Source organism: Tachypleus tridentatus, chromosome 7 (genome assembly GCF_004210375.1).
Source record: "Tachypleus tridentatus isolate NWPU-2018 chromosome 7, ASM421037v1, whole genome shotgun sequence".
In the NCBI taxonomy this organism is placed as follows: Eukaryota; Metazoa; Arthropoda; class Merostomata; order Xiphosura; family Limulidae; genus Tachypleus; species Tachypleus tridentatus.
Window position 1 is genome coordinate 113,968,710 of NC_134831.1, and position 17,107 is coordinate 113,985,816.

Consider the following 17,107-nt stretch of genomic DNA (forward strand, 5'->3'; position numbering starts at 1 on the left):
GTACGTAACAGGCTCCAGGTAGACCTATCATGACTTCCAATTTTACTACTGACATGACAAATTGCCAGTTGACAAAACTCTCTTTATATACGACTCTGACAGCGGTCAAGATTAAACGCCATTTGTTTTTCGAATTATATTTTTATAAACTTATTTTTAGAAGTAAGAAAATATTTTAAAACAAAGAGATGCGTGGTATCAACTTTCTTTATTCTTACCGAAAGTATGGACCTAGATCCACAACTTGGAAACAGCGACGGAAAAGGGCTGACTTTAAAATGCTACACTGTTGAATGCCGCGAGTTCTGGCTTCCATATTATGATCACAGAGACCCCTGGCGATATGAGCTGTCTGCAATCTGTTACACTGACGGCTACTTCCTCTCTGAAAAAAAAAAAAAAAAAAAAAAACACAAATACAACATTCTTAAGTACCAAGTCAGGGGGAGCAAAGAAATGCTTACATGTAAAAACGTCGGGTCGGGGAGTGGGGTCTACTATCCCGGGGAAATCTGGGACAAAGAACATTTTCATGATGTACTTAAGGAAAAATCGGAGTACTGCGGGAAATCGCTTTGCCTCAAAAATGTAAATTATCAACACATTTGGCTTCAGCCTACCAGAAAAATTTCTCATACGCCCATTAATGTATGCAGACTTTAGAAAGGGGCCCGGTGAAATAATCGTCCCCGGGGCCCGACTTGCTTCTTGACGCCCCTGGAAGACAGTCCTGATAATTTGAATATGCGATGTCCACTTCAGTGTCAGAGACGAGTAAAACTACAGAAATTAGAATTACCTCTTTCCCCCAAAGTTCCTAAAAGTTGGTGTTTGTGACGAAGTCAGTTTGATTGTTCGCAACGTGTGTTTGTTTGTTGTTAAAAGTAAAGCTACATAATGAGGCAGTGGTGTTGGAAGCATGGATGGGGGGACGCTGTCCCCACTTTCCAATATGTCCTAGACTTCCAGTAAAAACGCATTAACGTTAGGATAATTACTCTTAGGACAATTTGTAAAACGTAATCTAGAACCCAAGAGTTTTCAGAGGTTACTTTAGGGTGTGTAATTGATTAGCCACATATTCTCTTTCTTCGCTCGGTCAACTAAACCTTGACCTCTCTCCCACGTTTGTCTCCCACACGGTACATCTCTGCAACAGGCTATCTTTGCTGTTCCTGCCATAAGTATCGAAACCATATTTTTAACGTAATAAGTCCACAGATTTACCGCTGGCCCACTGAGGAAGGGGTAAAACAATATAGAACAAATATACTTGTTTCTTTACTGAATTCTGGTAAAATTATTTGTAGATTATCTTCGCAATTTATATCTCTGTATTTTTAGTTTTTACTGCTGAAAATCAAACATCTCGAAACTTATTGTAAATTAACGGGATGTTGACGGCCATAAACGTTATTTATAAAGTTGACTTACTTTCCAAAAATTTCCAAACATTTCTACATCAGAAACTTTTTTCCCTTTTTTAATGATAAAGTCGTCACCAGGTTGGCCGTTGTAATTTCCGCAAAGTCCACACAATTGGTTCTTGAAGATTGGAGGGACAGAAACCTCAACGTAGCTGTCGCCATCCCAAGTAATTTTAAGTCCTGGGAAAACAGAGAAAGACCAGAGCCTGAAACTAAAAATATCGGTTCTACTGTATGTGTTTTAACTGGTTAAATTAAAATAATTGTTCTGTCCAGTCCCTGCTGTAACTTCTCGTTCTTTAACTCTACGTACATTATACATCAGGTGAATAATACAGCCACGCCATCTTTAGTTTTACTACTTTAAAGCTGTTTGAACCTGTGAAGATAAGAAATCAGGTTAAATATACAGCAGCGCCATCTTTAGGTTCAAACAGTTAGCAGGTACTAAAATTATGTAGACAAGGAGTTAACTGTACGAAACAACCACTTCATCTTAAGCTTGAGTAACCTTTGGCTGTTTAAGCCCGTGTAGCCTCGTAATTAAATTTTTCATCTTACACATGGTAGTTAAATTTTCAAACATAAAAAGACAATTAACTAAAAGGAGAGAATAAAATTATGGTAAGAAGAAAGGGGTTTTGTAATTTTTTTTTAAATATCAGTACCAGGAAAGGGTAATTGAGTAGCAGAAAATTTGGAACTGTTGAAAATAAAGAATGATGCTACGAAATCTGTGCATGCAAATATGAGAGATAAATATACATATATTTTGAAACTTAGTGAACAGAGATAACGGGTTGGTAGATTAACAGTGGACGATGTCAAAATGTGAAGTGTTTGAAAGTGTCGGTGGTGTGAAAAATGTGCACTAAAACAGCTGCCTAAACAAGTTAGTGGACACGTTAACAGGTGGATTAAAAGAAAAAAGAACAATCCTTTGTCTCTGCTAACTAGTCAAGGGTCTGAAACAAAACTAATGACAGATTCTAGTTAAACTATTTGAGAGGGCTTCACAGAACAGTAACAGTGGTACAAACTGAAGACTGTGCTATATTGTCTACAACAACACGTCCAGGTTCATCTGGTAAGGCTGTGTATACAAATTACTTATAAACGACGTCTCATCGAATGTCTACCAAATTTCTGGAGTTATAATGATTTCAGATTTGTCCTTGACAAGGTGGTTAATTAACTATTATTAAATATAAAAGAATTAGCCCATAACATATATGACTACAAAAGCCCAAGGCTGTCACACAGGGGTTACACAATATTCTGACCAAATTCTCATCACTTCACAGTATTACGGAATATCAGAAAAAGTTCAGATTTTTGTATATTCACGTTATTGAACCTCAGAATCGGAAGAGGTAATGAAGTATTTTATTCTTTCACTATTTCGCAATAAAGCAACCAAAAAATAGTTCAGTTCCAAAATTTAGTTACTTTGTTCATGGTAAATCGAAGTATGTTGTTCAGTAATAAAAACAGAACAAAACATTTTGTAAATGTACGATAATGCAGGGATGGCAGTGCCAAAAATATTACAAACACAAATATAGGCATGATATAAGTATACGTAGGTCATTCATATATCTCTTTCAATATTAAATTTTAATGTTACACTGTATAATGCACGAGAATAAAATGGTTGCGAGGTTGGTCAATTCGACCGACTTCATACCGAGAGTTTGTAATAATCAAGACATATTTTATCTCAAGTTGGTTTTCCTGGTATGCAAGGACATGACTATGATATTATGATAAACTGCATACTAATAGTTAGGAATATAGATAACTACCAATTGTAGTAATATTAAATTCAAGTATGAATTTTATAATATAACATTGAAAGTCAAGTTAGAATAATTTATTTATAGTTGTGTCTACCATCTATACATTACTTCACATTTACAAAATGTTTTTTTATTAATTGTTTTGTAATGTTCCCTTTCCCACGACTGCATTCTCTTAATGCATGTAGAAAATTTAATATTATGTGTATTGATTTTTTACACCTTCACTTCATACATAATATAGGAGTTGGCTCCCAAGTGACACCGACTGTACAGTGTACAAAGCACTGAGTATTCTACATGTTCCAGTCATCTAATGTTCGTCTGTTATTGACTGTGAACTCCAGTTTCACCTTGTACTTAAGCTTTTTAAAGGTAAAATAGATTTGTGTAAATAAACTAACTTCAAAGGGTAACGACAACATCGTTTACTCTAGAATTATATTGTTGTTTTTAAAACAGTTATTACACCTTAGCGATGGCATCGCATGGAGTGTATTTAGGTTTAAACAAGAAGAAAGATGAACAGATCGGTGGGTTGATAATTTTGTGGCTTGGTATCTTACTGACGCTTTCTTCACTTGTTTTGGGCTTGTTGGGCAGAGAAACAAATAAAACTGAGTGGCAATCATCTTTAAAAGTACACATTTTGTCATTGTTGTTTGACCATAGAGTGTACGAACTTTATGATACTTCAGCTGTTTCAGTGGAGACGTTACCAAGGCGCGAGCTTTTAGTTTTCAGTCACAAAAAACACCCAACAAAACACACACATTATAATCAAATGAATAGTAATAGGTATTCAATTACAAACATCAGTTTTGTTTAATATCCGAACAACTAAAACTTATTACCGATGTTAGTCCTAACAACCACCATATAGCCCTCTTGAAGAACTGATAGGACGCCAAGTTTGATAAACGGTAAACGAACTTTATTTTTGTTTATTTTCACTCTCAAGAACGGTCCAAGCATTACCTTAGCTCCATCTATCTGTAAAAAATGAAAATACGTTTAGCAACATATTACAAAAATAACTCCTGGTAGCTCTAATTTAATACTCGTTGCTTTAATTTAGCCTTCTTTAACCAGAAAAATATTTTTACTCTTTTCTTAAATTTTAGCCACTGACCAAGGATCATACAGCTTGATTATTAAACTTTAAATATGTGCGCATTAATTTTGTTTTAAAATTTACTGTGAAAATTACATCAAACATAATATAGATACCTTAATCCTCAGTTTATGAGTCCATGAAACTGTCTCAGAGTGACGTGGATTATTAATTGTCTTAACTGAAAAGGTTTTGTTTCCACTGCAGTCTTTAGCAAGTAAATATTTACAAGCACCCTGGAAGGAAAATGACTGGTCGTCGAAAGTGTGGTAGTGACGATGTCCAAAAATTGTACACACTCCATCATCTATAACAGTTGTATAGATACGTTAGGACCTCGGAGCAGTAGAGACATTTCGTTAATCAGTGAACAAGAAGATAAAGACATAGTGAACCGGATGAGATTATAAAGTCAAAGTTAAAATAATCTAGCAATTAACGAGTGTAAGTTAAGAAAATATGAAGAATATTTATGGAAGAAATCGGATAGAAATGTTACATATTGTAATTATTCTGGCTCTTTGTACAGTTTTAAGATTACCGTATGTAAAGCAGGATTTCAGCTTATGTAGGCTCATTACAGATCCATAAGTATGTGTTCCAACATGCTCTATACAGTTTCATCTTGTTTATGTACACACTATTGCGCTAAAATCAGGGATTCGATTCCCCTCGGTGGACTCAGCAGATAGCCCGATGTGGCTTTGCTATGAGAAAATACACACACACACACACACCACACTATTGACACGAAATCTGTAACCACTGATAACAGCTGTATTACTGACACTAGGTATCTAACCATTGGTAACTGTCATATTACCTAACACTGTACCTGTTATCTAGACTTGTTTTTCTATTGTTTCTTCTTACAAACAATTTTCTTTCGAGCACTATTCTTTCACTTCTTGACGGATTGACTCGAAACTTAGTAAAGTTATACCTTGGTCTAATATGTCCAGGAACCTTTATGATTTTTGTTGTTGTTGTTGTTATTTAAGCTATATTTAAAGATTTTATAGGGTGAGAAGTCAAACAACTTAAAAAATGTGGATCTTTGGCTCGTGTGTGAACATATTTACAGCAACCAGTTAAAGTTCTCGTGACAATAAAAATTATAGTTTTATTAGTAACCCACTTGGTATTTACACACGATGCGGGAATCAAACACCAAACTCTCTCTCAATCGCTTATACTAATCGCCGCTAGATGGCACTTTCCGCTAACATTTTCCTTTTTATTTTCTGTATTTTGACCAACTTGCTACAAAGACACTTTTCTTCAGGTTCACACGTTGACAAACAAAAATGGTGGACTTGTCCATTTTCAATGATAATAGAAGGGTCAAGGGGTAAAATTAAAGTATTGTTTTAGGGATTTTTTACCATTATTTTACCGTAAGTTCGACCAATTTCATGGGATTTAGGTACAAATAAACCTTTTTTTCCTTATTACAGGTCACAAACAGAGATATAGACAATTTTGAAATTTCATCTTTTGATTTTTCAGCAAGAAAAGTGTAATTTGGAATTTTAACGAACTATTAATGTGTCTGTCAACCAACTATCATGGGGTTTGACACAAAGATACCTTCTTACAGTTCCCAAACAGCAATATTGACAACTGTGTGGTTTTCACGATTCTTATGGTGTCAGATTAGCCATATTGAAATTGTTTGGTTTGGACTGCTTTGAATTTCGCGCAAAGCTACACGAAGGCTATCTGCGATAGCCGTCCCTAATTTAGTAGTGTAAGACTAGAGGAAAGGCAGTTAGTCATCACTATCCACTGCCAACTCTTGGGCTACTCTTTTACCAACGAATAGTAGTACTAACCGTAACATTATAACGCTCCAACGGCTGAAAGGACGAGCATGTTTGGTGTGAAGGGGATTCGAACTCGCGACCCTCTGATTACGAGTCGAGCGCCACCTGGTATTTTTCACATTACTGAAAACACCAGATCTGTCATCACTTAACACACTGCTGCAAATAGATATGTGTTTATAATACTATTGTCATTTATATCTCGTCACATGTAATCCATGTAGCTTCATGTTTAACTTGTTAAAACTTACCTTCTACACATGAGGGACAACATTTGCCAGGGACGGACTTTAACTTGTAGCCTTTCAGACACTTTCTCACTGAACAGTAAATGGTCGAGCAAATAACCTGCCCCTGGAAACAAGAGCACTGCACACAGGGGTCTTTCATCCACGTCTTTCCTTCCTAGTAAGAGAAGTTCCTCGTGTTTCACTTTAGCGGACAGATATGAAAATTCTCTAATATCTTTATAAAACTATTATTACAACTGTCTTGAAAATTCCACGCCTCTTTTGTGATTTTCTAATACTCGTGTATTAGATAGCATTACTACTATTAGTTTGGACAGAAGTTTGGACAGAAGTTTGGACTATTGGTTATAATCACAAATCGTCCAAGTGTATGAAATAAATAAATTTTTATTTCCCTTTTATTTACACTTTTTAATCGTAAAAAAAATCGAAAATACTTCACGTTCTCTTTGCACCCTCCTCTTCAGAGGCTCAGCTGATAAGTTTGAAGCCTTATGACACTAAGAACTGGTTTCGATTTAACTACAAACAAAATATATTTTTTTACACAACTGTGCGACAATTTAAAGTTCGTTCAAACTACCATTAAACCCCCCCATCCCCCAGGGTTTCATGTGATTCCTTGTTTGGTTTGAATTTTGTCACCACCCATCGCCAACTCTAGGACTACTCTTTTACCAACAAATAGTAGGACTAACCATCACATTATAACGCTGAAAGGGCGAGCACGGTTGGTGAGACGGGGATTTGAATTCGCGACCCTCAGATTACGAGTCGAGCGCCTTCTGACTGGAGATACTCGTTTCTATTCAAGTTAAACAGTATGACTAACGTGCCCATCTAAGAAACTAACAGTTTAATACCAGTAAGTACCATAACTTAGGGACAATCTAAAATCTTGATATCTCACATGAGAGGGGAGCAGAATGAAGGAACACGTCAATTACTCTTGGTGGACACGTCCCTGATGTGTTTACAGATAACAGGTCAATACAGTTACTGAAAAGGAAGTGATACATCGTTATTTGTAATTCTGTAAAAACAACTTCTAGTAAAGTGACACGAGAAGATTCAGCTAATTTGTTTTTATATTTATCTGTGCAAACCTCGTAAGCTCGTCCTTCGAACATGCACACCGACGTTAATTCCTCTGGTTCACTACAGGTGTAGCAGCACTGGTCAGGTAGCGCCACCTGGAAGTGCGGTGGACAATATACAGGAGGACAGACTTTCCGATTGCACATCGTTGTGGAATTCTGAAAGAACACATTATTTTTTGTAGCATTATAAAATATATTTTAAGTGTAATATTCGTGCAGTGTAATAAGTGTATAAGAACATATAATATCATTTCAGATTTTTATAGATACAAACAAATAAATACTCATTTACTACGAATTAACGAAACGACAAAGATAGTTTTCAAGGTGACTCAGGTTTCCAAGCTTCAGTTTTCACTGTTAATTTTAAAATTCAAAGCTATGCTTTGAAATATATTTATATCATTAAAACAGTTTCAGTGACAACAAAATTATAGTTTTGTTAGTAACCCACGTGGCATTTACACACAGTGCAGGGATCAAACACTAAACTCTCTCCATCGCTTATACTAGTCGCCGCTAGATGGCACTTTCCGTTGACGTCTTCTATTTTCTGGCTGCCTATAAAAACAAACATTTTGAAAATCGAATCGCTTATAGTTATAGTGAGAAAATATCGAAACTAACAAATGTTTTACTTATTAAACCAGACAAAATATTTGCTACTCTGTTGGTACAACATACTGAAAGCGAATGAATGGGTGAACAAATAAAAATTGTTTCAAAATAAGTGAATCAACATTTTCCAATTTCCTTGTTATCTTTGATAACTAAGGGGGCTATGTGTGTTATCTGGAAATTACAGGTATCGAAACCCAATTTTAAGAGTTATAATACTTTGTACTTATCACTGAGACATCTTTATATTAATGTATATAAATATCAAATATCTCTTTTATTGTCTTAACTCATCGTGATAAAGACTGCATCTTTATAAAGAGTTACCGTAAACACGTAATTTATTTAAAACCACGTGCGTAATATTCATTAAAAAAAGAAACTTGATCAGGTACCTTATGTCTAGCAAAGTTTCGTATTCACGTTTAACATGCTTGGTGGTAGTTGTGAAGTAACAGTGAAGTAACATCATTAGGGCAACGTTTGTTCTAGTAATAAAAACAGTTTTAAAATGTTTATCTTTGTCTTTTTTAATGTAACACGTACCTCATGACGACTGGATAGTACGTATGGAATTCATCCTTTTTTAAAGTAACACTTACCTCGTGACGACTGGATAGTTCATATGGATTTCATCCTTTTTTAAAGTAATACTTACCTCATGACGACTGGATAGTACGTATGGATACGATGTAATTATTAAATAATTATTATTTTTTGCGATTAAAAATTGTGTAAATTTTACTGTTTTTAAATAGCACTAAATTAACCAGTAAACAATTCTAAATGGAATAATTAACAAATTTTGAATCTTTGTCCAAATGTTAAGACAAAGCAACAAATAAATTTATTAACTATAGACAAACTCTGTTGTCCATATTATTCAGTATGTTTCATTACACTACGTAACAAAATTTTTACTTTTTCTTGTTCCTGGGCAGAAAGTGTTATTTCCCAATTACTTATACCTAAAGTAAATGGAAAAGACCTATTTGTCTCTTAAAACTTTGCTTTTGTGACCTGGGTAATGAAATTTTCAAATTTACCCATTTTCCAAAACATTACAGATGGTTTCAGTGCTGAGTAGCTGACAGAGAATTTTCTCGAACTTACAAGAATTTTCAAGAACTTTCTGGAATATTGTAGAAATTAAAATAATTTTCCAGAATGTTGTAGAACTTCACTCGTCAGAATGAGGTTTGTTTCTGCCACAATGTATCCGGTCTGTACGAGACAACTGGAATTTCCTGTAACCCGAACGAGTGGCGCCTCTCCATTGACAGCTCATCCGGAATCCTCAAAGTTGTGCTGCTCCATAACGGGAATAAGTATCCGTCTCTTCCTCTGGCTCATTCGGTGCACCTCAAAAAGGAATACAACAGCATCAAGGCTTTGCTAGAAGCCTTGAAGTATGATGAGTATGGTTGGGAGGTTATCGGAGACTTCAAAATGGTGACATTCCTGATGGGTCTCCAAGGAGGCTTTACCAAGTTTACTTGTTATCTTTGCCTTTGGGACAGCAGGGACAACGACAGGCCACAACGGACCGAGTTCTCTGTGGGGAGGCACAACGTCAAGTGTGAACCACTAGTGGACCTCCAGAAGGTGTTGTTCCCACCATTGCACATAAAACTGGGTCTTATGAAACAATTTGTCACAGCTCTTGATAAGGAGTCTGCAGTATTCAAGTACCTTCGAGACTTCTTTTCCCCAAGAAGCTCAGTAGGAAGAACAAAAAAGCTGGTGGCAGCTTTGTTACAGTGGTTTGGGGCTTCTTGGGCAATCACAAAGCCGACAATTATGTAAAACTGGTTGAGGTTCTGGTGAAGAACTATGGCAAAATGGGCTCAGGATGTCCCTGAAAGTTCATATCCTTGACGCTCATCTTGATAAATTCAAGAACATGGGAACATACTCAGAGGAGCAAAGCGAGTGCTTCCACCAAGATATACAGGACTTTGAACGCCACTACTAAGGAGCGTATAACGAACACATGATGGGAGGCTATATTTGTGGTCTGATATGTGAAGGTGATTTACATTACAGTCGCAAATCTCGAAAAACTACTCACTTCTAAACATTTTTGTATAACTTTAGTATAAATACATGTAAATCTTGATTCATATGTTGTTTTATTCAGACCTTATGTAAATGAAAATGTGCAAATTTACCCGTTTTTACATAGAAAATAGATTAATTTCTAAATTTCATTATCCAGGTCACAAAAGCAAAGTTTGAAGGAACTAATGGCCATTTTCTGTATGTTTACAACATAAGTAATTAAGAAATAATACGTACTATCCAGGTACGTAATTTGTGTTACATTTTCTGTATGTTTACAACATAAGTAATTAAGAAATAACACATACTATCCAGGTACGTAATTTGTGTTACATAGTGTTAACTGTGATTCTACTTAACTTGTTTAACACAATGAATTCTATTACTTTCGAAGTGACGATATTCATGTCACAATATTTATTTTATTATTTTTTTATTTATTTCCAATTATTAAAAAACACCTTTTCCCTGTTGTAAGGGATAATGAAGAAAAGCGCCTCCTCGTGACATGGTCTGGATGCATTTAAATTAAAGTACTTTAAATGTAGCACAACGTTTTTCAATCCTTTCCACACTGAAAATGTAGTTTAGAGTTTGTATTTATTTGCTTGTGTTTATTTATTAATTACTTGTTATATTAATATACTCCCTAATGGCTCAGCGGGAGATCTGGAGCTGATAATGTTAGAAATGGCGTTATGATACCCGCAGTGGATGGAGCGTCACGCTTGACAACAAACAAACAAAATATTTTGATATCTATTACCTGCACGTCCGGCATGGCCAGGTGGGTTAAGGCGTTAGACTCGTAAACTGAGGGTCACGGGTTAGGATCCCCTTCGCACCAAACATGATCGCCCTTTCAGCCGGTGACGGTCAATCCCACTATTCGTTGGTAAAAGAGTAGCCCAAGAGTTGGCGGTGGGTGGTGATGACTAGCTGCCTTCCCTATAGTCTTACACTGCTAAATTAGGGGCAGCTAACACAGATAGCTCTCGTGTAGTTTTGCGCGAAATTCCAACACAAAATCACCTACATAGAAAACCAAACGTCCTTTTTTTCTTGTAGTTTCGTATACATCTGTCTGAGGTACAATAACGAAAGCCTGTAAAATTAAGCAAATATATTCATATTTGTCCTCAAAAGATTTAGTTCATATATTGTAGCTAAAATGTTTCGAGTTTTTATGTTCTTCAGTTACTAGATTGGTCCTCAATTTAGTAGTGATAGGCTCATTAGAAGAAAGGTGGCAAGTCATTATCACCCATCGCCAAACTACAGTTCCATTTACGAATAGTGAGATTGTTCGTCACACACGCCTTCACGGATGAAGGGACGAACGTGTTTGGTGGGAGGGTATTCGAACTCGTGATTCACATATTACGAGTCGAAACAATAGACCACACCAGACAAGCAGTGGTCAGTCACCAGACTAGCGGTGGTCAGTAGTGGTAATAAGTACTGTGTTGAAGTAGAGAAGAGTTCGTGGTCTTTGATTCTTCAGGTTACTTTACCTACCTCGACATCGGGGACAACATTCCCCCGAACGCAGGGTGTATCTGAGAGATGGACAAGGCAGAACTGGACAAGCTTTCTTGAAACAAACAATACTTCCCTTCTAAAAGCAGAGAATTCAAGTTTAGACACATTCAGATAATATTAAAATTAAAATTTCAACATTTAGGTTGTTTGAAGACTTTAAAAACTCTTAAGGGGATATTTAAACACTTCAAAATCATTCAGAAGGATACTATAAATACTTAAAACACTTCCAAAGGGATACTGTAAATACTTATAAATATTAATAGGAATACAATAAATATTTAAGCACATTAACAGAAATACTTTAAATACTTAAAAACATTAATAAAAATAATTTAAATACTTAAAACATTAATAGGAATAATTTAAATACTTAAAAACATTAATAGGAATACAATAAATACTTAAAAATATTAATATGAATATTTAAATAGTTAAGCACATTAATAGGAATAATTTAAATACTTAAAAACTACTCGTTTATTTGTTTTAATAAGAGAAATGGTTGTGAAAACTAATGAAATACAACACAACAAGAAAAACACATTCGGTGGTTTCTATACTGCTTGAGCAACCTGTGGTTTCTATACTGCTTGAGCAACCTGTGGTTTCTATACTGCTTGAGCAACCTGTGGTTTCTATACTGCTTGAGCAACCTGTGGTTTCTATACTGCTTGAGCAACCGGTGGTTTCTATACTGCTTGAGCAACCGGTGGTTTCTATACTGCTTGAGCAACCTGTGGTTTCTATACTGCTTGAGCAACCTGTGGTTTCTATACTGCTTGAGCAACCTGTGGTTTCTATACTGCTTGAGCAACCTTCTCCTATGAAACTGTAATTATGTTGAATACAGACATATATAATATTTTACGCTTCCAAATAGCAGCAAAGTCCTATGATAACTATACTGTCGACCAAGTAACTTTTAAAACGGTATTCTGTTCTTCTGGACTTGTATAAGAACGGTATTCTGTTCTTCTGGACTTTATAAGAACGGTATTCTGTTCTTCTGGACTTGTATAAGAACGGTATTCTGTTCTTCTGGACTTGTATAAGAACGGTATTCTGTTCTTCTGGACTTTATAAGAACGGTATTCTGTTCTTCTGGACTTTTATAAGAACGGTATTCTGTTCTTCTGGACTTTATAAGAACGGTATTCTGTTCTTCTGGACTTTATAAGAACGGTATTCTGTTCTTCTGGACTTTATAAGAACGGTATTCTGTTCTTCTGGACTTTATAAGAACGGTATTCTGTTCTTCTGGACTTTATAAGAACGGTATTCTGTTCTTCTGGACTTTATAAGAACGGTATTCTGTTCTTCTGGACTTTATAAGAACGGTATTCTGTTCTTCTGGACTTTATAAGAACGGTATTCTGTTCTTCTGGACTTTATAAGAACGGTATTCTGTTCTTCTGGACTTTATAAGAACGGTATTCTGTTCTTCTGGACTTTATAAGAACGGTATTATGTTCTTCTGGACTTTTATAAGAACGGTATTCTGTTCTTCTGGACTTTATAAGAACGGAATTCTGTTCTTCTGGACTTGTATAAGAACGGTATTCTGTTCTTCTGGACTTTATAAGAACGGTATTCTGTTCTTCTGGACTTTATAAGAACGGTATTCTGTTCTTCTGGACTTTTATAAGAACGGTATTCTGTTCTTCTGGACTTTATAAGAACGGTATTCTGTTCTTCTGGATTTTATTTTTCATCTTGTTAAAAGTGTGATTTCCCCCCCCTTACTTTATAAAAAAAGTTGCAAAACTTTGACCACAAAATATAAGAACGTTCATCTCTTGATGGTGTTAACTTAAAAGTTAAAAGTTAATTTATTAACTTTACTTCAACATAAGCCTACCGTATCTGACAGCGACAAGAGTACACATGCATCAGTCTTTGTGGCTTACCTGAAAGCGACAGAGTACACATGCATCAGTCTTTGTGGCTTACCTGACAGCGACAGAGTACACATGGATCAGTCTTTGTGGCTTACCTGACAGTGACAGAGTACACATGGATCAGTCTTTGTGGCTTACCTGACAGCGACAGAGTACACATGGATCAGTCTTTGTGGCTTACCTGACAGCGACAGAGTACACATGGATCAGTCTTTGTAGCTTACCTGACAGCGACAGAGTACACATGGATCAGTCTTTGTAGCTTACCTGACAGCGACAGAGTACACATGGATCAGTCTTTGTCGCTTACCTGACAGCGACAGAGTACACATGGATCAGTCTTTGTGGCTTACCTGACAGCAACAGAGTACACATGGATCAGTCTTTGTCGCTTACCTGACAACGACAGAGTACACATGGATCAGTCTTTGTGGCTTCAATTTCTTCTTCATCCTGGTAGGTCCTTCCTCCTACTGAGCAATCTGTATCGAATAAAACTGGGTGTGAGCTTGAAGAGGTCAAACCTTTATAACAGTAACAGATTCACAACATTCCGACAAGGTAAAAGGGAGCAAACTTTCATACAACTGCGCATAATTTCTTGTAATTACTTCCTTTTCTTGTTATCCAAATTGAAAATATTAAAATACACAAAATGTCCCTTACATCCTAAGTCGATTGAAACTAAAACCATGTTGGACACAGTGTGTCCCTCACTTCTTCTAACACTGTTCAAAATAAACCATGAAGTTTTATTCGGTGTTGTAATAGTGTGTAATATTGCCGATGTGTAACCTTCTGTGTTATTATAGTACGTAATATATTATTCTATGTAATATTAGTCATGTGACGAATCATTCTATGTGGTATTACAATCACGTGACATATTTTTCTATATAATGTTACAGTCATGCATTATAATTTTCTGTAAAAGATTACAGTCGTTACACCACTATAGTTTCACTAACTTCAACACATGATTGAGTACAGAAACAGTATAGAGTTTCACTAACTTCAACACATGATTGATTACAGAAATAGTATAGTGTTTCACTAACTTAAACACATGATTGAGTACAGAAACAGTATAGAGTTTCACCAACTTCAAGACATGATTGAGTACAGAAACAGTATAGTGTTTCACCAACTTCAACACATGATTGGGTACAGAAGCAGTGTAGAGTTTCACTAACTTCAACACATGATTGAGTACAGAAACAGTATAGTGTTTCACTAACTTCAACACATGATTGAGTACAGAAACAGTAGAGTTTCACCAACTTCAAGACATGATTGAGTACAGAAACAGTGTAGTGTTTCACTAACTTCAACACATGATTGAGTATAGAAACTGTAAAGTGTTTCACTAACTTCAACACATAATTAACTACAGAAGCAGTATAGAGTTTCACTAACTTCAACACATGATTGGGTACAGAAGCAGTATAGAGTTTCACTAACTTCAAGACATGATTGGGTACAGAAACAGTATAGAGTTTCACTAACTTCAACACATGATTGAGTACAGAAACAGTATTGTGTTTCACTTACGTCAATACATGATTGGGTACAGAAACAGTACAGTTTCATTAATTCAACACATGATTGAGTACAAAAACAGTATAGTGTTTCACTAACTTCAACACATGATTGAGTACAGAAGCAGTATAGAGTTTCACTAACTTCAAGACATGATTGGGTACAGAAACAGTATAGAGTTTCACTAACTTCAACACATGATTGAGTACAGAAACAGTATTGTGTTTCACTTACGTCAATACATGATTGGGTACAGAAACAGTACAGTTTCATTAATTCAACACATGATTGAGTACAAAAACAGTATAGTGTTTCACTAACTTCAACACATGATTGAGTATAGAAACCGTAAACAGTTTCACTAACTTCAACACATGATTGAGTACAGAAGCAGTATAGAGTTTCACCAACTTCAAGACATGATTGAGTACAAAACAGTATAGAGTTTCACTAACTTAAACACATGATTGAGTACAGAAACAGTATAGTGTTTCACTAACTTAAACACATGATTGAGTACAGAAACAGTATAGTGTTTCACTAACTTCAACACATGATTGAGTATAGAAACCGTAAACAGTTTCACTAACTTCAACACATGATTGAGTACAGAAAGCATATAGAGTTTCACGAAGTTCAACACATGATTGAGTACAGAAACAGTATAGTGTTTCACTAACTTCAACACATGATTGAGTACAGAAGCAGTATAGAGTTTCACCAACTTCAACACATGATTGAGTACAGAAAAAGTATAGAGTTTCACTAACTTCAACACATGATTGAGTACAGAAACAGTATTGTGTTTCACTTACGTCAATACATGATTGGGTACAGAAACAGTACAGTTTCATTAATTCAACACATGACTGAGTATAGAAACCGTAAAGAGTGTCTCTAACTTCAACACATGATTGAGTACAGAAGCAGTTTAGTGTTTCACTAACTTCAACACATGATTGAGTACAGAAGCAGTGTAGTGTTTCACTAACTTCAACACATGATTGAGTACAGACACAGTATAAAGTTTCACTAACTTCAACACATGATTGAGTACAGAAACAGTATAGTGTTTCACTTACGTCAACACATGATTGGGTACAGAAGCAGTGTAGCGTTTCACTAACTTCAACACATGATTGAGTACAGAAACAGTATCGTGTTTCACTAACTTCAACACATGATTGAGTACAGAAACAGTATAGTGTTTCACTAACTTCAACACATGATTGAGTACAGAAACAGTATAGAGTTTCACTAACTTCAACACATGATTGAGTACAGAAACTGTATAGTGTTTCACTAACTTCAACACATGATTGGGTACAGAAACAGTATAGAGTTTCACTAACTTCAACACATGATTGAGTACAGAAACAGTATCGTGTTTCACTAACTTCAACACATGATTGAGTACAGAAACAGTATAGTGTTTCACTAACTTCAACACATGATTGAGTACAGAAACAGTATAGAGTTTCACTAACTTCAACACATGATTGGGTACAGAAGCAGTGTAGCGTTTCACTAACTTCAACACATGATTGAGTACAGAAACAGTATAGTGTTTCACTAACTTCAACACATGATTGAGTACAGAAACAGTATAGTGTTTCACTAACTTCAACACATGATTGAGTACAGAAACAGTATAGAGTTTCACTAACTTCAACACATGATTGAGTATAGAAACCGTAAAGTGTTTCACTAACTTCAACACATGATTAACTACAGAAGCAGTATAGAGTTTCACTAACTTCAACACATGATTGGGTACAGAAACAGTATAGAGTTTCACTAACTTCAACACATGATTGAGTACAGAAACAGTATAGTGTTTCACTAACTTCAACACATGATTGAGTACAAAAACAGTATAGAGTTTCACTAACTTCAACACATGATTGGGTACAGAAACAGTATAGAGTT

At 35.6% G+C, this 17,107-nt stretch overlaps 1 protein-coding gene across 1 annotated transcript in view; it reads right to left on the reverse strand.

Moving 5' to 3' along the window:
• The window catches only part of LOC143256432 (BMP-binding endothelial regulator protein-like), a 68,040-nt gene that overhangs the window by 2,575 nt on the left and 48,358 nt on the right, over positions 1-17,107 (reverse strand). Inside the window, exons 6-14 of the mRNA XM_076513660.1 lie at positions 14,036-14,121; positions 11,715-11,814; positions 7,972-8,078; positions 7,524-7,673; positions 6,418-6,571; positions 4,457-4,647; positions 4,081-4,219; positions 1,435-1,607; positions 219-385 (exon numbers count right to left, since the gene is read on the reverse strand). Of these exons, the coding sequence (XP_076369775.1) occupies positions 219-385; positions 1,435-1,607; positions 4,081-4,219; positions 4,457-4,647; positions 6,418-6,571; positions 7,524-7,673; positions 7,972-8,078; positions 11,715-11,814; positions 14,036-14,121 (1,267 nt within the window). The remainder of the gene's footprint in view (positions 1-218; positions 386-1,434; positions 1,608-4,080; positions 4,220-4,456; positions 4,648-6,417; positions 6,572-7,523; positions 7,674-7,971; positions 8,079-11,714; positions 11,815-14,035; positions 14,122-17,107) is intronic.